Source organism: Oncorhynchus masou, chromosome 13 (genome assembly GCF_036934945.1).
Source record: "Oncorhynchus masou masou isolate Uvic2021 chromosome 13, UVic_Omas_1.1, whole genome shotgun sequence".
Classification (NCBI taxonomy): domain Eukaryota; kingdom Metazoa; phylum Chordata; class Actinopteri; order Salmoniformes; family Salmonidae; genus Oncorhynchus; species Oncorhynchus masou.
In genome coordinates, this window is record NC_088224.1 from 41,689,896 (window position 1) to 41,712,220 (window position 22,325).

Sequence of the window (22,325 nt, forward strand, 5' to 3'; positions counted from 1 at the left end):
TCCTGTTTCCATTGATTATCCTTGGGATGTTTCTACAACTTGATTGGAGTCCAACTGTGGTAAATTCAATTGATTGGACATGATTTGGAAAGGCACACAACTGTCTATATAAGGTCCCACAGTTGAAAGTGCATGTCAGAGCAAAAACCAAGCCATGATCTGGTGAAGGGTACCAAAACATTTTGGCAGAATTGCAGGTCCCCAAGAAAACAGTGGCTTCCATCATTCTGAAATGGAATACATTTGAAACCACCAAAACTTTTCCTAGAAGTGGCCGCTCGTCCAAACTGAGCAATCAGGAGAGAAGGCCCTTGGTCAGGGAGGTGACCAAGAATCCGATGGTCACCCTGACCGAGCTCTAAAGTTCCTCTGTGGAGATGGGAGAACATTCTAGAAGGACAACCATCTCTGCAGCACTCCCCCATTTAGGCCTTTATGGTAGAGTGGCCAGACGGAAGCCACTCCTCCGTAAAAGGCACATGACAGCCCGCTTGGAGTTTGCCAAAAGACTCTCAGACAATGAGAAACAAGATTCTCTGGTCTGATGAAACCAAGATTGAACTCTTGTGCCTGAATGCCAAGCGTCACGTCTGGAAGAAACCTGACACCATCCCTACGGTGAAGCATGTTGGTGGCAGCATCATGCTGTGGGGATGTTTTTCAGCGGCAGGGACTGGAAGACCAATCAGGATCGAGGAAAAGATGAACGGAGCAAAGTACTGAGAGATTATTGATGAAAACCTGCTCCAGAGTGCTCTGGACCTCATACTGGGGTGAAGGTTCACCTTCCAACAGGACAACGACCCTAAACACATAGCCAAGACAACTCAGGAGTGGCTTTGGGACAAGTTTCTGAATTTCCTTGAGTGGCCCAGCCAGAGCCCAGACTTGAACCCGATTGAACATATCTGGAGAGACCTGAAAATAGCTGTGTAGCAAAGCTCCCCATCCATCCTGACAGCGCTTGAGAGGATCTGCAGAGAAGAATGGGAGGACTTCCCCAAATACAAGCTTGTAACGTCATACCCAAGACTCGATGCTTTAATCACTACCAAAGGTGCTTCCAGAAAGTACTTAGTAAAGGGTCTGAATACATACATACATTTTTTAAATATATAAATAATTTTTTTAAATTGCAAAAACCTGTTAATGCTTTGTCATTATGGGGTATTGTGTGTAGATTTATGAGGGGGGAGGGGGACGATTTATTCAATTTTAGAATAAGGCCGTAACGTAATAAAATGTGGAAAAGGTCTGAATACTTTCCGAATTCACTGTATAAAGGGAGATTAGAAATTATGTAAGTAATGTTATTTGAGAGACATCGATTCTATCTGCTAATTTCATAGCTGATATTTTTTTAAATAATTGTCTTGGATAAATTATACATGAACCATAGTGTCAGACTTGTATCTTTGCATCATTGCCATGAGCAACCCATGACCATTGAGACCCCTGGAGGGACAGTCCCTATTGGCCAGCTTTGTGCCATGACCACTAATATGGTCCAATGAGAAGAAGTTATGTATGTTTCATATGTTTCACCTGGGACTTTCAAGATAACTGCCCAGCTGATGAAGACTTGCATGATAATAGAAGTCATTTTAGAGACAGAGAGAGCTTTGATAGTCATCTTGTGTTAGTTAGTGTTCATTGTGTGTTGCAAATCAATAAAAACAAAACTGTGGGATGGATTGTTATGAACATGTTTCATTTCAATTAAGTTACATCTATAAAATGTTATTCATTTGGTTGTTCCAATTATTTTACTGGTAAAGGAAACTGTAATATTCAGTGTCACTTAATTATGTAAATCATCAATGCACATTATGCATATATTTTACAATAACTGCAATAACTGAAAAGATATACAGTCAGGTCCAAAATTATTGCAACCCTTGATAAAGAAAAGAATACAATAAAATAAATTATACAAATGCTGAGCTATATGGTGACATACAGTGCATTCAGAAAGTACTCAGACACCTTCACTTTTTCCACATTTTGTTACGTTACAGCATTTTTCTAAAATGGATTTAATTGTTTGTTTTACCTCATCGATCTACACACAATACCCTATAATGACAAAGCAAAAACAGGTTGTTTGATTTTTTGCAAATGTATAAAAAATACAAAACTGAAATATCACATTCACATAAGTATTCAGACCCTTTATTCAGTACTTTGTTGAAGCACCTTTAGCAGCGATTACAGCCTTGAGTCTTCTTGGGTATGATTCTACAAGCTTGGCACACCTGTATTTGGGGAGTTTCTTCCATTCTTCTCTGCAGATCTTGTCAAGCTCTGTCAGGTTCAATGGGAAGCATTGCTGCACAGCTATATTCAGGTCTCTCCAGAGATGTTCAATGGGGAGCAAGTCCGGGCCCAGGCTGGGCCACTCAAGGACATTCAGAGACATCTGGAGAACCCGTTGTGGGCGGTGCAGTTGCAGTACCAAGCGGTGATACAGCCCAACAGGATGCTCTCAATTGTACATCTGTAAAAGAGTATGTTTTTAGGTGACAAGACAAATTTCATCAGCCTCCTGAGGTTAAAGAGACACTGTTGCGCCTTCTTCACCACACTGTCTGTGTGGGTAGACAATTTCAGTTTGTCAGTAATGTGTATGCCGAGGTACTTAACTTTACACCTTCTCCACTACTGTCCTATAGATGTGGATAGGGGGTGCTCCCTCTGCTGTTTCCTGTTTCCTGTTTCCTTGTACATAGTGTTTCTGCAACCGTATATTACGGAAGAAAAGAGCTTCTGGATATCAGGACATTTGTAAACAACAGCTGGTGCACAAAATCTAAGGAAGTCTCTATATATTGTGATAAACTGCAGGCCACACTACTTGCCGAGAGAGTTCTCAGCTATACTTTACGTGGCTGTTTATTTACCACCACAGACAGATGCTGGCACTAAGACCCCACTCAGTCAGCTGTATAAGGAAATAAGCAAACAGGAAACCACTCACCCAGAGGCGGCGCTCCTAGTGGCTGGGGACTTTAATACAGGGAAACTAAAATCAGTTCTACCAAATCTCTATCAACATGTTAAATGTGCAACCAGAGGGGAAAAAAATCTAGAGCACCTGTACTCCACACACAGAAACGTGTACAAAGCTCTCCCTCGCCCTCCATTTGGTAAATCCGACCACAACTCTATCCTCCTTATTCCTGCTTACAAGCAAAAATTAAAGCAGGAAGCACCAGTATCTCGGTCTATAAAAAAATCATCAGATGAAGCAGATGCAAAACTACAGGACTGCTTTGCTATCACAGACTGGAACATCTTCCGGGATTTTTTCCAATGACATTGAGGAATACACCACATCAGTCACTGGATTTATCAATAAATGCATTGAGGACGTCGTCCCCACAGTGACGGTAGATACATACCCCAACCAGAAGCCATCGATTACAGGCAACATTCGCACTGAGCTAAAGGGTAGAGCTGACGCTTTCAAAGTGCGGGACTCTAATCCGGAAGCTTACAAGAAATCCCGCTATGCCCTGCGACGAACCATCAAACAGGCAAAGTGTCAATACAGGGCTAAGATTGAATCATACTACACCGGCTCCGATGCTCGTCGGATGTGGCAGGGCTTGCAAACTATTACAGACTACAAAGGGAAGCACAGCCGAGAGCTGCCCAGTGACACGAGCCTACCAGACGAGCTAAATCACTTCTATGCTCACTTCGAGGCAAGCAACACTGAGGCATGCATGAGAGCATCAGCTGTTCCCCGGATGACTGTGTGATCACGTTCTCCGTAGCAGACCTTTAAACAGGTCAACATACACAAGGCTGCGGGCCAAGACGGATTACCAGGATGTGTGCTCGGGGCATGTGCTGACCAACCGGCAGGTGTCTTCACTGACATTTTCAACATGTCCCTGATTGAGTCTGTAATACCAACATGCTTCAAGCAGACCACCATAGTCCCTGTGCCGAAGAACACGAAGGGAACCTGCCTAAATGACTACAGACCCGTAGCACTCACGTCCGTAGCCATGAAGTGCTTTGAAAGGCTGGTAATAGCTCACATCAACACCATTATCCCAGAAACCCTAGACCCACCCCAATTTGCATACCGCCCAAACAGATCCACAGATGATGCAATCTCTATTGCACTCCACACTGCCCTTTCCCACCTGGGCAAAATGAACACCTATGTGAGAATGCTGTTCATTGACTACAGCTCAGCGTTTAGCACCATAGTACCCTCAAAGCTCATCACCAAGCTAAGGATCCTGGGACTAAACACCTCCCTCTGCAACTGGATCCTGGACTTCCTGACAGGCCGCCCCCAGGTGGTGAGGGTAGGTAGCAACACATCTGCCACGCAGATCCTCAACACTGGAGCTCCCCAGGGGTATGTGCTCGGTCCCCTCCTGTACTCTCTGTTCACCCACGACCCAAGTCTAGGACAAAAAGGCTTCTCAACAGTTTTTACCCCCAAGCCATAAGACTCCTGAACATCTAACCAAATGGTTAACCGGGCTATCTGCATAGTGTCCCACCACACGCCAACCCCTCTTTTTACGCTTCTGCTACTCTCTGTTCATCATATATGCATAGTCACTTTAACGATACCAACATGTACATACTACCTCAATAATCCTGACTAACAGGTGTCTGTATATAGCCTTGCTACTCTTTTTTCAAACACACACACACACTTTTTTTCCTGCACCATTGGTTAGAGCCTGTAAGCAGGTTTCACTGTAACCTGTTGTATTCGGCGCACGTGACAAATAAACTTTGATTTGATTTGATATTTTCCTGACACCACACTCCGAGAGCCCTCACCTCCTCCCTGTAGGCTGTCTCGTCATTCTTGGTAATCAAGCCTACTACTGATGTGTCGCCTGCAAACTTGATGATTGAGTTGGAGGCGCGTATGGCCACGCAGTCATGGTTGAACAGGGAGTACATGAGGGGGATGAGCATGCACCCTTGTGGGGCCCCAGTGTTGAGCATCAGCAAAGGGGAGATGTTGTTTCCTACCGTCACCACCTGGGGGCAGCCGGTCAGGAAGTCCAGGATCCAATTGCACAGGGTGGGGTTGAGACCCAGGGCCTCAAACTTAATGATGAGCTTGGAGGGTACTATGGTGTTGAATGAACAGCATACTTACATAGGTGTTCCTCTTGTCTAGATGGGATAGGGCAGTGTGCAGTGTGATGGCGATTGCATCGTCTGTGGACCTATTGGAGCGGTAAGCAAATTGAAGTGGGTCTAGTGTGACTGGTAAGGTGGAGGTGATATGATCCTTGACTAGTCTCTCAAAGCACTTCATGATGACAGAAGTGAGTGCTACGGGGAGATAGTCATTTAGTTCAGTTACCTTTGCTTTCTTGGGAACAGGAACAATGGTGGCCATCTTGAAGCATGTGGGGACAGCAGACTGGAATATGTCAGTAACCACACCAGCCAGCTGGTCTGTCCATGCTCTGAGGATGCGTCTAGGCATGCCGTCTGGGCCAGCAGCTTTGCCAGGGTTAGCACGTTCAAATGTCTTACTCACGTCGACCATGGAGAATGAGTGCCCACAGTCCTTGGCAGCGGGCCACGTCGGTGGCACTGTATTATCCTCAAAGCGGGCAAAGAAGGTATTCATTTTGTCTGGAGGCAAGACGTCCGTGTCCGTGACGTGGCTGGTTTTTCTTTTGTAGTCCGTGATTATCTGCCACATACATCTCGTGTCTGAGCCGTTGAATTGCGACTCCACTTTGTCTCTATACCGACATTCTTCTTGTTTGATTGCCTTGCGGAGGGAAAAACTACACTGTTTATATTCGGCCATATTCCCAGTCACCTTTCCATTGTTAAATGCGGTGGTTCGCGCTTTCAGTTTAGAAGGAATGCTGCCATCTATCCACGGTTTCCGGTTAGGGTAAGTTTTAATAGTAACAGTAGGTAAAACATCTCCTATACACTTCCTTATAAACTCACTCACCAAATCAGCGTATATGGCGGTATTATTCTCAGAGCCTACCCGGAACAAATCCCGGTCCACATGATCAAAATTGATTGTGAGGTATTCAAGGTCAGGTGAACAAAAGTACTTGAGTTCCTGTATGTTGTTAGAATTACACCATGAGTTGTTAATCATGAAACATACACCCCCGCCCCTTCTTCTTCCCGGAGAGATATTTATTCCTGTAGGAGTGACGCACTGAGAAGCCAGGTGGCTGTATCAACTCCGACAGCATATCCCAAGAGAGCCATATTTCCGTGATACGGAGTATGTTACAATATCTGATGTCTCTCTGGAAAGCAAACCTTGCCCTGATTTCGTCGACCTTGTTATCTAGGGAATGGACATTAGCGAGTAATATATTCGGGAGCAGTGGGTTGTGTGCACGCCTCTGAAGTCTGACCAGAAGACCGCTCCGTCTTCCTCTTGTCTGGCGGCATTGTTTTTGGTTGGCCTCTGGAATTAGATCAAATGCCTTGGGTGGTGCGGACAAAGGATCCGCTTCGGGAAAGTTGTATTCCTGGTCGTTGTGCTGGTAAGTTGACGTCACTCTGATATCCTATAGTTCTTGAAGAAAAAGAAATGCACAACTAGGTGCTGGCTAGCGGAGTAGAAAACTTGAAAATAAAAGAGAGCCGCACACTCTCGGAGCTCAGAAACAAAAATGTAATTACCAACGTTTCGACAGCCAAGCTGTCTTCATCAGGGTATAATCACAAACACTGCGGGATGACTCGTTTATGTAGTGTCAAAAGACACAGGTGTCTGCAATCATGGCCAAGAGTGGCCTTATATCATTGGTTAATAATCAAATATTAAAATATCATACAAAGAACAGCATACAAACAACAAATGGATAGCATACGATCATAGATTAATTTGACTACACAAGCTTACAAACAATTACAATGGCAAAGTCACAATAATCACAAGAATGGCTTCAGATCAAAGTCTACGTTGAGATCGAAGGGAACAAGGGTCTTTAAGTTAAAGATCCAGGCAGCCTCTCGTTTTAACAATAAATTATCAAGGTCACGCCCTCTCCTAGGGAGGGTGACATATTCGATGCCAATATAACGCAGAGACGAAATAGAGTGGCCTGCCTCCAAGAAGTGGGCAGCAACTGGGTAAGTAAAGTTTTTACACCTAATGGTGCTACGATGCTCTGAGATACGTACTTTTAATTCACACTTTGTTTTACCTACATCATAGTTCTTCCCAGCTGTATGTAATAACACTTAAGATTTTCTGGGCTAACAATGTACGAAAAAACTAAATACTGCAAAGTTTCCAAAGGACTAGAAGCAAGACAGCCCTCTCTGTCTTTTCTGCACGGAGGTGGAAGGTGTACGATCGCCCATCCCTATGAGCGTGTCACCCTGTAGAAACATCTCAAGCATGATCAATGGAAACAGTATGCACCTGGGCTCAATTTCGAGTTATGTTGAGTCAATTTCGAGTTATGTTGGCTGACAATTTGTTAGCTACGCTGTCATTACGAACCACATAGCATATCGTTACAGCAGAATCCCAGCGAGCAATGAGGAATCGGCCCAGAAGCGGCCCTCTTCTGGGAGGCCGGAACTGATTGAATTGGCTCAGAATCGGGTGTCGGACTCGGCCCGGAATCAAAATGAATGACTTCCCAGAATCCGCCCAAGTACATCGGGCCGTTTCCTCTACCCAAATTCAGCCGACATCTTACCCGAATCTCCCCAGAAGCGGTCCAATGCAAATTTAAATAAATGTATACAAAATTACCCAATTTAGTCATTTTAAATACTACTATTATACATACAAAGTATACACATCCACAAAAAAACTGAGGAAACACAATACACCTGGTGACCGTGTCAGCGGGCATGCGCCTGGCCCGCAGGACCTCCCCTAACTCGGACGTTATTGGTAAAGGACCACATGAGGAGGCAGGTAGCTGGGTCCAGGGGAAGGCAGAAGGTCATACACAGGGGGTCCAAAAAGGCAATAGTACAGGCAGGGAAAAGGCTTGTAACGTCATCCGGGAGATCAGGCAATAGGTTGATAACAGGAAATCCGATAGGCTAAAGTACAGGCAGGGAATAGGCAAAAGGCATCGTTAGTGAGGCAGGCAGAAACTATCATACACAGGAGGAGTAAATCACGGGAACAGAGCTCCGAATAGAAGTGTGTCACAAAACAAACAATGAGCTGTGTCCAGGGGATCTACGTGTTTGAGAGTGTTACAGCAGATGTTACAGGGAGACTCCATCCACAAAGTTTTTAATGCTTATCAATTGCCTTGCACAAAGTATAAAAATTCTAAAATACTACACAGGACTTTTAAAGAATTTCATTTAAATGTTAATTGTATTTTTGGATCACAGAAACAATTAGAAAACATGGAAAAATAAATAATGAAATGTTAATTATTTAAAGCAGCCCTCATCTGCCAGAGAGTGATCCCAATCCGCCGAGCCCCAAAAACTATATTTGGGCAGTAAACTCTCACCGGAATCAGCCCGAGCCCCAAATAATACATTTGGGCCAAATAACTCACACCGGAATCGGACCGAGCTCAATCCCCGCATCCTAGCCATAAGTAATACTGACATCTGCCGAATCTGACTCTCAGCCGAGTTCCCCGACTCTACCCAACGTTTATTGACAAGATTATTCCCGTCATTCTTAGTTTAGCTAAATGGTATAGTCCTTGTGCATTCTCAATGGACATTCTGGTCCTTTCGTAAATTCGCTCTGGCTATCTACAGTACTCTGATTTCAGAGCACTCTCCTCTGAGTGTAATGAATTTATGAGCGCTCAACCCCCATTGAATATGGCTGGTGTCAGTAAACTTCAGCAAAAGAGCGTCATTTACAGTCACAGTTACAGTCACCAACGCTCTGGAAAACTGCCTCACCAGCTCTGCGAGGGCGAGTAAAATGGTCAGAGTGGTCTCATTTGTGTCTGGAAGTAGCTAGCAAGCTAGCCAACGTTAGCTTGGGTGCTTGACTGCCATAAGATCAGAAAGCCAAAAGCTGGAGTGTCCAGTGTGCGCTCTGAGAGCTAAAGCTCTGAATTTACAAACAGACAATCTGACTACGCTCTGAATTTACAAGTGCACTCTGGCACTCCAGATTGAATTTAAGAACACACCCAAAGTTGTAAAATGTTTAGCTAGTCATTTGTTATGCTAACTAGCTAGCAAGAGGTTGCATAACAACAGCATCAACTTCCGGTAGACAAGTGAAGAGACAGTACGCTCAACTGAAAGCATACTGTTCGTTTACAGTATACTAAAATTAACTATGTAGTATATACTCATTAAGTGTGCAGTATACATATGTTAGTATGGGTATTCGCGCGCAGCTCTGGTTAACTCTGCCAGGAGGCTGAAACTTGGCTGCAAAGTGGCTCTTCCAGCAAGACACTAACCCAAAGAACACATAATCTACAAATAAATGATTAATTGACCACAAAACCAATATTTTGCAATGGCCATCTCAGTCTCTTGACTTGAACCCCATTGAAAACCTGTGGTTTGAATTGAAGAGGGCAGTCCATAAACACAGACAAAGGATATCAAGGATCTGGAAAAATTCTGAATGGAGGAATGGTCGAAGATCCCTCCCGATGTGTTCTCCAATCTCATAAAACATTTTAGAAAAAGGCTCAGTGTCATTATCCTCGCAAGGTGAGGTATTGAAAACGGATGACAATTTTGACCCCTATCTTTAAAAATATGTATATTACTTGTTAAACAAAATGTATTTCTCTGAACAATAAAACAACATAATTTTCAAATGTTTTGAGCATACAATAGCTCAGTATTTTTATTATTTATCAAGTGTGCCAATAATTTTCGACCTGACAAAAACAAATAAATCAAATTACATAAAAAGAAATCTCTTGTGCCATAAATTGTGCTAATATATTGTACAAAATTAATTGAATAAATTAAAATTAGTCTCTAATTACTCTTATTTTCTCTAACTCACAAACTAATTCTAAAATCTTTAAGGAGAGCAAGGTATTTTGTTTCATTTCAAAAAAGCATAACATTTTATAAAAGCAGAATATTTCAGTCACCTTACATTATTCAGCCTTGCAGGCAGCTTGGTGGTTTTCCTGGCCCTCTGCTGGTGGTGGTGCATCCTGGGACAGTTGATATTGATTGTGCCATTTGCTGAGGAGACAGACCGAGACACATTAGTACCCAGCTCACCCCTGCTGAAAAACACATTAATTGCCTGCATTGGGAGCCCTGTCTCGTAACCATGGCAAAGCATGCAGGGAGCAGGTAGGGGTATTAGGGGCAGCGGGTTCAACACACAGTCTCTTTGGGATTGTCTCTCAAGCTCTCTCCCTGTTTCTCTCCAAATCCCACACAGAGGCACCTACAGGGTCATGCGCATGCGCACACACACACATACAATTTGTATGTATTTTTCTTATTCAGGCTGCTTCCATCACTCATATGTTACCACATACCTCTTATCTCCCTTAATCTCCATACATCAGTCTGTTTCCTGTCTATGGAGACATGAGAACAAAATATAGAGGTAGGGAAAATAAAGGGGTAGCAAATCAAGTTGTGCGAAAATAACAAAAGTAGTGCTTGATATACTGTATATTTTCATTATTTCTACAGTTATAGATCTATGCCATATTACTTTATACAGAAGCTGTAAAAGTTCTCAGCTATACTGTAGTGATCCTCCCTAATGAGCCACCTTGCAATTCCCACCAAGTGGGTTAACCCTATTGGCGTGATGCGTAGGGGGCTTGCTTTTCACGCCAGTGACACCTGTTCACGACCCACTCCCTCCATTCGCTACATTGGTGTCAGAAGTGGGATGGTGGACATGAGGCCATCAAAACGCACGGCCGGACGTGTGAGGGGACTGAGGTGGGCAAAGCACGGGACAAGCCTTCCCATTCCGAGGGGGTAGTGTAGCAATCCTCGCTAACAGGTTTATGTCTCTGTCCCTCCCGTTTGCTACTCTCACTGATCTTTTAATTATGTTATTATCTAAAAGTTTGCAGTTTCAAGCTAACAGTCTCAAGAACACAGGTACATCTAGCAATTAATAACTAATTAATTGATGAGATATACATTTTCATGATCCAAAGACCAATAGATCTAGCAGGGTTGGCTGCTGTTGGCACTGTACAAAACATTCACTCTCCATCATGGACAGATCATCAGTAAGAGAGCAGAGAACTCGGCGGAAGTGGACGCTGATGTGGAGCGTGAATATAAAGTTGGGGGAATCAAGGAGAATTGGAATGTTGTCCAAAAGAATATAAAACGGAGCAAAGAAGCAGACAGTGATGGGAATGTCCCTTCTTATCTTGTAGGAGTATGTTTTGTTTGAAAATAAGAATTTGTTCTTAACTGACTTGCCTAGTTAAATAAAGGTAAAATAAAAAAATTAAAAGTGATGAATGACATGTTGCAATTGTGGTGGTAACGAATACGCCACCTATTTGGAATGCCCAACAAGGGTGAAAGAGAATGAGGTGACCGATGTTAGGGCATTTAAAAGGGTTGAGGTTTCAAATGCTGTTCCTGAATAGTCAATGGTGGTGGATAGGCATTCGCTGAAGGCTGCAGGGGTTGCCGTTCAACGGCAGAACCCAGATATGTTAAAGGTACAGAAGGTGGACTTTGTCGCCATCATAGCTATGGTGATTAATGGCACTGCCAAGGTGGAGAGGAAGTCCTGGAAAATAGACATCATTTTGGATGCGGCGGAATGTTTCCTGGGACTGAAAGACTTCTTGGCAGAGGAGTTGCATGGAGTATTGTCACAAGCCTCTCAGGTGAGAATTAAACATGAATACATTATTTAACCTTTATTTAACTAGGCTGGTCAGAAGAAGGGAGATATGGGCATTTGATAGGGGGAATTTGATATGGGGAAGGATAGAAGAAGTGGGTGTTTGGGGGTTTTGTTTTTGTCAATGTGGTTTTTATTGTTTTATTTTGTGTGGATTTAAGTTTGTTTTCCCTATCATGTATGGGTTTTATTTTTACCTTGTTTTTTTCAACGTCGTCCAGTTGGTGGCGGTAATACATATTTTGGGGTTGTAGCATGTCCAGATCATCCAGAAGAAGCCCAAGCGTTTTCCCAGGCTTTCAAAGGAAATCAATCTGAGATATGATGCTATTTTGCTTATTTTTTTATTTTATAATAATTGCTCAAGGAAAGAACTCTCCACAAGTGTCATCAGTGTCTTGTGAAAGAACAGGGGTCATAGACAACATCTTATTTATTTCAGGGAGCGGAAATGAAAAACGTTGTTCCACTTCCCCTTTAGTCCTTAGGAAATCAGCTTTCATCCGCCACAACGTCCGGTTGAAATACAAATCGCTAGCTAGCTAAACAATTACAACGAAGGCCGATTAAACATCTGGCGACTTTCATGACAAACGATATCTGATAGAAGTGTATACAGCACCAGCTACGCAAGGATTGTACCAAGGTGAGGCGTGTGCTATTTTCATTAAACTAGTTGAGCCTGATTGAGATCCGGGGCTGTCGTAAGCGATCGAGCTAATGCTAGCTTTGTAAAGATAATTAGCTAGCTACCTAGCTGGATATGCTACGTAGTTTGCTAGCTTATTTTAAAGTAAATTTACTTAGGTAGCTAGTTCACCCCGGTCGTAGAAGATGAATGTGATGTTGCTTTGAACATCTGGTAAAGTTGGCTAACTAGCTACTAGTAAACCAAAACAGTCACTGAATCAGGATACTAGCTAGCTAGATTTCAGTGTCGCGTCAATGCATCAACTTTAGTTTACTTATGGAGGAGAAGACTGTCATATCAGATTTTGTTTATTGTGCACCTTTACATATACATAATTGCAACGTGCACCTTTACATATACATAATTGCAACGTGACCTATCACAAAATGAAGAAACTGCAATTAGTAAACAATCTATGTTTACAATGTGCATATTACAAGACACGTTAGGCTTGACACATTACATTTTTAACAATACTTTTTCTGATGAAACTAGTTCATTGCATCCGCCATGGAGCCCAGTTTCATAATATTACAAATATGTCCCAGCTGTCTGCCGTAGTTTTGAAGTAATCACGAAAAAACAGGCCTTATTTTGGGGCATTTTCCCGGCTCCTAATAGTTCTATTGAGCACCATGGCACCAACTCGCCTTCCGACCGTTCTACTCACATTGTTCTAAGTCACGCCGCCTGCTTCGCTGTTGTTGGCAATGCCCACGTTGGTAGTTAAAATGTACACCACAACACATTACTCATGGAACTACTTCCTTGTTATGCAGACATACTCACACTTGGCACCATCGATGTGCGGATGTTTATTTTCTACACAAGTTATTTTTCAGTTTCGTCCTAAGAACAGATTGTAGTGGTAAAATAAAAAGGGATACATAAATGGAATCATAAGCGTCACTCCAGTCAGAAGAGACCCTGCGAATGTTCAATTCCATTCATATGCTAGTGTTCCAGCTTAGCTAACGTTCTTCTGCCATGTTTCATCCTTGGGGGAATTTTGACTCATTCTATTGTCCAGCCTAGACATGCTAGGTACACTTTCTCGTACCCACGTAGGCCAGTTTTATGAAGGGGTGCGTGCACAAAGAACATTTTGTATTGTAACCTTCTCGATATGGCCTTTACAGTGGGAAGCCCTAAGTAGTTCACAAGACCTCCTAGGAAGTGAGCTGGAAGGAAAGAAAGGAGGAGCCGGGTTGCAAGAAAACAGATGAAAAAAGAAGCAACAATGTCGGAAGAAGGGGCGACAATGTCGGAAGAAGGGGCAACAATGTTGGATGAAACGGCGTCGGAAGAAGGGGAAGGGGCAACGGCATCGGAAGAAGGGGAAGGGGCAACACCATCGGAAGAAGGGGAAGGGGCGTCGGAAGAAGGGGCAATGGATGCCACTGGTAGTGAAGTGGAGTCCGACGAAGCCTTGTCTAATGGCAGCCCCATACCACCTAATAGGGGAAGGGGTAGGCCCAAAGGATCAGGCTCCAAGAAACCTAAGATACTGAGGGTACTAGATAAGCAGCCACGGGGCAGGCCACGTAAAGTGGTTGACCCTAATGCTGTTTCAGCAGAGACAACTGCACCTTTAAAGCGTGGCCGGCCCAAAAAAGTTCAACAACAAAAAAAAATGGGTAGGCCGAGGAAGTACCTGCTGTCACCCGAGGAGGAAGAGGAGAGAAAGATACTGAAAAGCCAACCTAAGGGACCTAGAGTGTGGAAGCCGCTCGGAAGGCCGCGCATCCATCCCCGCGGGGATCCCCCCGCCACACCCACCTCTGCCGAGCCACGGAGAAGAGGCCGTCCACTCAAGGCATCAACAGGTAGAGGTGCCCACTTACGGAAGAACCCACCTCCAACTTCTAAAGTTTCAAAGCCCCCCGCTAAAGATGATTCCCCGCGAAAGAGTGGCCGCCCCTTAGGCTCCTTCAAAGCCAAGAGAGCAGCAGAGACGGATAGGTCCAACAGTTCACCCTCAGCCAAACATGGTTGCACTGTTTCTCCAATAGTAAAGCTTTACCGCTGCTCCAACGGTAAAGCAAATGTGTTTGATGAAGCTGCCTTCCAAGCCCAGAGGCAAAAAGGCAGGAGAAAGACTGTGAACGTTGATTATACAGCTTATGATTCAGAGGAGGAAAATGAAGATACAGAGAGAAATGAGGATGAAGTCTTTTCTCTAGTAGAAGATGACGAAGAAGAGGAAATTAAACCACGCGGTGGTCATGGCAAGGCTAGTGACCCAGGTAAGGTAGCGGCAGCTATTAAGAAAAATGAAGTGGTTGTTCCTAAGAGGGGGGGCAGAAAGCCTGGCTCAATCAAAAAGGTTGTAAAGTAAAAGGAACCTGGGCGGAGCAGACTGAACGAGTATCAGTAGCATCTTGTAAGTTGTTTTTTTTAACATTTTATTATCTCTTACCCAACTCTTGTTTTCTCAACTAACCTATGTGTCTGTTTGCTCTTGCTAATATTTTTTATGGTTTGATGCCTTCGTGGAAAAAACAAGTACTTTTTGTACTTCCTTGGTCATCCATAGCTTGAATGATGTGAAGACAATTTCATTGACAGTTGTTAATCTTGTATTGGTCTGTTCAGACTTATCCCATTTAGATTTTTTCACTGGTACTGTCATTGATACAGTTTCTAATTCCATACACATCCTATAGTTGATGATATTCTCATTGAGGTTTGTTAATCTTGTATTGGTCTGTGCAGATTTGTCCAAATAAGCTCAAATGGTTTAAATCAATTGAATTAGTTAAGTATTTTGTTTTTAGTTTTTATCTCTTCTTAAGCTCTGTAGTTTTCAAATGGCTAATGTCTTCTAATTTTATTTGCCTTAATTGCCAAAGTTTTGAATGTAACAACTTCCCCTTCCCAGCTATCTTTGTTTCGATACAGATGTTGTTAGTATCACTATCATGGCACCCTTTTACCTATAAAGTGCACTACTTTTGACCAAAGCCCCATGGACCCTGGTCAAAGGTAATGCACTATAAGGGGAATATGGTGTCGTTTGGGACGGTACCATAATCATAGTTGTTTTCTTTCACTTGGTTCATTGCATACTTCACCTTGTGGAGTCAAGACGGTAACTGTAAACTTCCAATCCATCATCCTTAAGATTTCTCTTAGAAGATGTATGGTTATTGACTATTGTGATGGTTTTGTTTGCCAGTATCATCCTTGTAATTCACTCAACATCACCTCTCACAGTTATTTTTAAGACTTTTTATGTCAGCTCTTTTTACTTGTTTTTTATCACTTGGCTTTCATCTGAAGTGGATGGCTTGGTTTCACAGACTCGGGGTGATGTTGTGTGTAAATGTTCAGATTGTATGTTAAACATGTCTTCATCTAGCCTGGTATTTGTTTATTTAATTAATTATGTGCTGGACCATGATATCAACAGTTCATACTGCATCACAACTTCATAAATTATGTAATATAAAAATAGTAATTGAGGTACACAACAGAATCTATCATTTGTATGAATTCATGTTCCTGTGACCAAAGCTTGTTAGTTTCATGTTTTCAACTTGGTCTGTTCTTATGATATGTTGCTTGGATTAATACAATGTTCTTCAAGATGCAGTTAGAACTATAGAGATACATACTGTAAGTTTTACCTATGTATTTATCTCTGTGATCAGAAACAGATCTGTGAAACCTCCCCAACGTTCATTTGAGGGTAATGTGAATTTCAGTTTTTTAGAGAGCAAATATTTAGAAAGTTTCATGTAATAAAGTGAAATGTCAAACTGTTTTTGTTGATGTTTTTTAATCTCAATAAAACTTAAAATGTGACTTAATTTGTCTTTATTTGGTATTATTGTAAAGCTTAATTGTTTGAAAAGCAGAATGTGGTGAATAAATGGAAGATTTGATAGAAACATTTCTTCCTGGCTGGTCAGGATCAAAAAGTCAGTGGTGGAATGTTCACACCGTTTATTGGACAGAGCTCAATCCACATTGGGTCTTTTCGTAATACTGATGTCTGCAGAGTCTGACTCTCAGCCGAGTTCCCCGACTCTACCCAACGTTTATTGACAAGATTATTCCCGTCATTCTTAGCTTAGCTAAATGGTATAGTCGTTGTGCATTCTCAATGGACATTGGGTCTTTTCGTAAATTCGCTCTGGCTATCTACAGTACTCTGATTTCAGAGCACTCTCCTCTGAGTGTAATGAATTTATGAGCGCTCAACCCCCCTTGAATATGGCTGGTGTCAGTAAACTTCAGCAAAAGAGCGTCATTTACAGTCACAGTTACAGTCACCAACGCTCTGGAAAACTGCCTAACCTGCTCTGCGAGGGCGAGTAAAATGGTCAGAGTGGTCTCATTTGTGTCTGGAAGTAGCTAGCAAGCTAGCCAACGTTAGCTTGGGTGTTTGACTGCCATAAGATCAGAAAGCCAAAGGCTGGAGTGTCAAGTGTGCGCTCCGAGAGCGAAAGCTCTGAATTTACGAACAGACAATCTGACTACGTTCTGAATTTACAAGCACACTCTGGTACTACAGATTGAATTTAAGAGCACACCCGAAGTTGTAAAATGTTTAGCTAGTCATTTGTTATGCTAACTAGCTAGCAAGAGGTTGCATAGCAACATCATCAACTTCTGGTAGACAAGTGAAGAGAGTATGCTCAACTGAAAGCATACTGTTCGTTTACAGTATACTAAAATTAACTATGTAGTATATACTCATTAAGTGTGCAGTATACATATGTTAGTATGGGTATTCGCACACAGCTCTGGTTAACTCTGCCAGGAGGCTGAAACTTGGCTGCAAGTGGCTCTTCCAGAAAGTCACTAACCCAAAGAACACATAATCTACAAATAAATGATTAATTGACCACAAACACCAATATTTTGCAATGGCTATCTCAGTCTCTTGACTTGAACCCCATTGAAAACCTGTGGTTTGAATTGAAGAGGGCAGTCCATAAACACAGACAACGGATATCAAGGATCTGGAAAGATTCTGAATGGAGGAATGGTCGAAGATCCCTCCCGATGTGTTCTCCAATCTCATAAAACATTTTAGAAAAAGGCTCAGTGTCATTATCCTCGCAAGGTGAGGTATTGAAAACGGATGACAATTTTGACCCCTATCTTTAAAAATATATATATTACTTGTTAAACAAAATGTATTTCTCTGAACAATAAAACAACATAATTTTCAAATGTTTTGAGCATACAATAGCTCAGTATTTTTATTATTTATCAAGTGTGCCAATAATTTTCGACCTGACAAAAACAAATAAATAAAATTACATAAAAAGAAATCTCTTGTGCCATAAATTGTGCTAATATATTGTACAAAATTAATTGAATAAATTAAAATTAGTCTCTAATTACTCTTATTTTCTCTAACTCGCAAACTAATTCTAAAATCTTTAAGGAGAGCAAGGTATTTTGTTTCATTTCAAAAAAGCATAACATTTTATAAAAGCAGAATATTTCAGTCACCTTACATTATTCAGCCTTGCAGGCAGTTTGGTGGTTTTCCTGGCCCTCTGCTAGTGGTGGTGCATCCTGGGACAGTTGATATTGATTGTGCCATTTGCTGAGGAGACAGACCGAGACACATTAGTACCCAGCTCACCCCTGCTGAAAAACACATTAGCTGCCTGCATTGGGAGCCCTGTCTCGTAACCATGGCAAAGCATGCAGGGAGCAGGTAGGGGTATTAGGGGGCAGCGGGTTCAACACACAGTCTCTCTGGGATTGTCTCTCAAGCTCTCTCCCTGCTTCTCTCCAAATCCCACACAGAGGCACGTACAAGGTCATGCGCACTCACACACACACACATACAATTTGTATATATTTTTCTTATTCAAGCTGCTTCCATCACTCATATGTTACCACATACCCTCTTATCTCCCTTAATCTCCATACATCAATCTTTTTCCTGTCTATGGAGACATGAGAACAAAATATAGAAGTAGGGAAAAGAAAGGGGTAGCAAATCAAGTTGTGCGAAAATAACAAAATTAGTGCTTGATATACTGTATATTTTCATTATTTCTACAGTTATAGATCTATGCCATATTATTTTATACAGAAGCTGTAAAAGTTCTCAGCTATACTGTAGTGATCCTCCTCCCTAATGAGCCACCTTGCAATTCCCACCAAGTGGGTTAACCCTATTGGCATGACGCGTAGGGGGCTTGCTTTTCACGCCAGTGACACCCGTTCACGACCCACTCCCTCCATTCGCTACATTGGAGTCAGAAATGGGATGGTGGACATGAGGCCATCAAAACGCACGGCCGGACGTGTGAGGGCACTGAGGTGGTCAAAGCACGGGACAAGCCTTCCCATTCCGAGGGGGTAGTGTAGCGATCCTCGCTAACAATTCCTAAGTGGGTTAACCCTATTGGTGCATATAGGGTGTTTTCTTTTCACGCCAGTGCCACAGGTTTATGTCTCTGTCCCTCCCGTTTGCTACTCTCACTGATCTTTTAATTAATGTTATTATCTAAAAGTTTGCAGTTTCAAGCTAACAGTCTCAAGATCACAGGTACATCTAGCAATTAATAACTAATTAATTGATGAGATATACATTTTCATGATCCAAAGACCAATAGATCTAGCAGGGTTGGCTGCTGTTGGCACTGTACAAAACATTCACTCTCCATCATGGACAGATCATCAGTTAGAGAGCAGAGAACTCGGCGGAAGTGGACGCTGATGTGGAGCGTGAATATAAAGTTGGGGGAATCAAGGAGAATTGAAATGTTGTCCAAAAGAATATAAAACGGAGCAAAGAAGCAGACAGTGATGAGAATGTCCCTTCTTATCTTGTATGTTTTGTTTAATTAGGAGCAGCTGATTGGATTGCCAATTTTGAAGAATCCATTTGAGATGTCAAAACTGGTGGAGAGAGTGCTAGGTAAAGTGAAGGCTGTGAAGATCACTAGAGGTGAGCTTGTTTGGATTCTTTGTTCTTCTGAGTTTTAGAAGGAATGTGTCTCACCCGAGTTTGATGTGTCCTGTGTGTCTCTTCGGAACAGGGCACCCCTCACGGGGGTAATATCTGGCGTTTCACTGGAAGTCAATGTGGCAGAGATTAGTAATATTCCTGGAGTGATTGATACCTGTCGGATGAATTGTGGGGTGTATGAAGAAAAAGTGTTATTTTTGGAATCTCTCCCTGCTCAAGTGCATTTGGGATATATAAACTACAGAGAGAGCATTTGTTTCAAGACCAATGCAGTGTGATCACTGTAAAGCTTTTGGACAAGTTTCAAGTGTTTACAGAAGGAAGAAGCAGAGATGTCCCAAGTTGTGGAAAAGATCATATCATGTGTTTTAAAAGTGGCTGTGGCAGGGTAGCCTAGTGGTTAGAGTGTTGGACTAGTAACCGGAAGGTTGCAAGTTCAAACCCCCCTGAACAGGCAGTTAACCCACTGTTCCTAGGCTGTCATTGAAAATAAGAATTTGTTCTTAACTGATTTGCTGGTAAAATAAAAAGTGATGAAAATATGACATGTTGGGGTGGTAACCAATACGCCACCTATTTGGAATGCCCAACCAGGGTTGAGGGTTTATAATTTTCGACCTGACAAAAACAAATAAATAAAATTACATAAAAAGAAATCTCTTGTGCCATAAATTGTGCTAATATATTGTACAAAATTAATTGAATAAATTAAAATTAGTCTCTAATTACTCTTATTTTCTCTAACTCGCAAACTAATTCTAAAATCTTTAAGGAGAGCAAGGTATTTTGTTTCATTTCAAAAAAGCATAACATTTTATAAAAGCAGAATATTTCAGTCACCTTACATTATTCAGCCTTGCAGGCAGTTTGGTGGTTTTCCTGGCCCTCTGCTAGTGGTGGTGCATCCTGGGACAGTTGATATTGATTGTGCCATTTGCTGAGGAGACAGACCGAGACACATTAGTACCCAGCTCACCCCTGCTGAAAAACACATTAGCTGCCTGCATTGGGAGCCCTGTCTCGTAACCATGGCAAAGCATGCAGGGAGCAGGTAGGGGTATTAGGGGGCAGCGGGTTCAACACACAGTCTCTCTGGGATTGTCTCTCAAGCTCTCTCCCTGCTTCTCTCCAAATCCCACACAGAGGCACGTACAAGGTCATGCGCACTCACACACACACACATACAATTTGTATATATTTTTCTTATTCAAGCTGCTTCCATCACTCATATGTTACCACATACCTCTTATCTCCCTTAATCTCCATACATCAATCTTTTTCCTGTCTATGGAGACATGAGAACAAAATATAGAAGTAGGGAAAAGAAAGGGGTAGCAAATCAAGTTGTGCGAAAATAACAAAATTAGTGCTTGATATACTGTATATTTTCATTATTTCTACAGTTATAGATCTATGCCATATTATTTTATACAGAAGCTGTAAAAGTTCTCAGCTATACTGTAGTGATCCTCCTCCCTAATGAGCCACCTTGCAATTCCCACCAAGTGGGTTAACCCTATTGGCATGACGCGTAGGGGGCTTGCTTTTCACGCCAGTGACACCCGTTCACGACCCACTCCCTCCATTCGCTACATTGGAGTCAGAAATGGGATGGTGGACATGAGGCCATCAAAACGCACGGCCGGACGTGTGAGGGCACTGAGGTGGTCAAAGCACGGGACAAGCCTTCCCATTCCGAGGGGGTAGTGTAGCGATCCTCGCTAACAATTCCTAAGTGGGTTAACCCTATTGGTGCATATAGGGTGTTTTCTTTTCACGCCAGTGCCACAGGTTTATGTCTCTGTCCCTCCCGTTTGCTACTCTCACTGATCTTTTAATTAATGTTATTATCTAAAAGTTTGCAGTTTCAAGCTAACAGTCTCAAGATCACAGGTACATCTAGCAATTAATAACTAATTAATTGATGAGATATACATTTTCATGATCCAAAGACCAATAGATCTAGCAGGGTTGGCTGCTGTTGGCACTGTACAAAACATTCACTCTCCATCATGGACAGATCATCAGTTAGAGAGCAGAGAACTCGGCGGAAGTGGACGCTGATGTGGAGCGTGAATATAAAGTTGGGGGAATCAAGGAGAATTGAAATGTTGTCCAAAAGAATATAAAACGGAGCAAAGAAGCAGACAGTGATGAGAATGTCCCTTCTTATCTTGTATGTTTTGTTTAATTAGGAGCAGCTGATTGGATTGCCAATTTTGAAGAATCCATTTGAGATGTCAAAACTGGTGGAGAGAGTGCTAGGTAAAGTGAAGGCTGTGAAGATCACTAGAGGTGAGCTTGTTTGGATTCTTTGTTCTTCTGAGTTTTAGAAGGAATGTGTCTCACCCGAGTTTGATGTGTCCTGTGTGTCTCTTCGGAACAGGGCACCCCTCACGGGGGTAATATCTGGCGTTTCACTGGAAGTCAATGTGGCAGAGATTAGTAATATTCCTGGAGTGATTGATACCTGTCGGATGAATTGTGGGGTGTATGAAGAAAAAGTGTTATTTTTGGAATCTCTCCCTGCTCAAGTGCATTTGGGATATATAAACTACAGAGAGAGCATTTGTTTCAAGACCAATGCAGTGTGATCACTGTAAAGCTTTTGGACAAGTTTCAAGTGTTTACAGAAGGAAGAAGCAGAGATGTCCCAAGTTGTGGAAAAGATCATATCATGTGTTTTAAAAGTGGCTGTGGCAGGGTAGCCTAGTGGTTAGAGTGTTGGACTAGTAACCGGAAGGTTGCAAGTTCAAACCCCCCCCCCCCCTGAACAGGCAGTTAACCCACTGTTCCTAGGCTGTCATTGAAAATAAGAATTTGTTCTTAACTGATTTGCTGGTAAAATAAAAAGTGATGAAAATATGACATGTTGGGGTGGT

The 22,325-nt window shown here is 42.4% G+C and overlaps 1 protein-coding gene across 1 annotated transcript; it reads left to right on the top strand.

The window, feature by feature from the left end:
- The first annotated feature begins 12,270 nt into the window (after window positions 1–12,270).
- Window positions 12,271–16,304, top strand: LOC135552346 (chromosomal protein D1-like). Its single transcript, XM_064983913.1, has 2 exons — window positions 12,271–12,452; window positions 13,637–16,304. Exon 2 carries the CDS (start codon window positions 13,720–13,722, stop codon window positions 14,833–14,835), a length of 1,116 nt encoding a protein of 371 aa, XP_064839985.1. The 5' UTR covers window positions 12,271–12,452; window positions 13,637–13,719; the 3' UTR covers window positions 14,836–16,304.
- The last annotated feature ends 6,021 nt before the right edge of the window (window positions 16,305–22,325 follow it).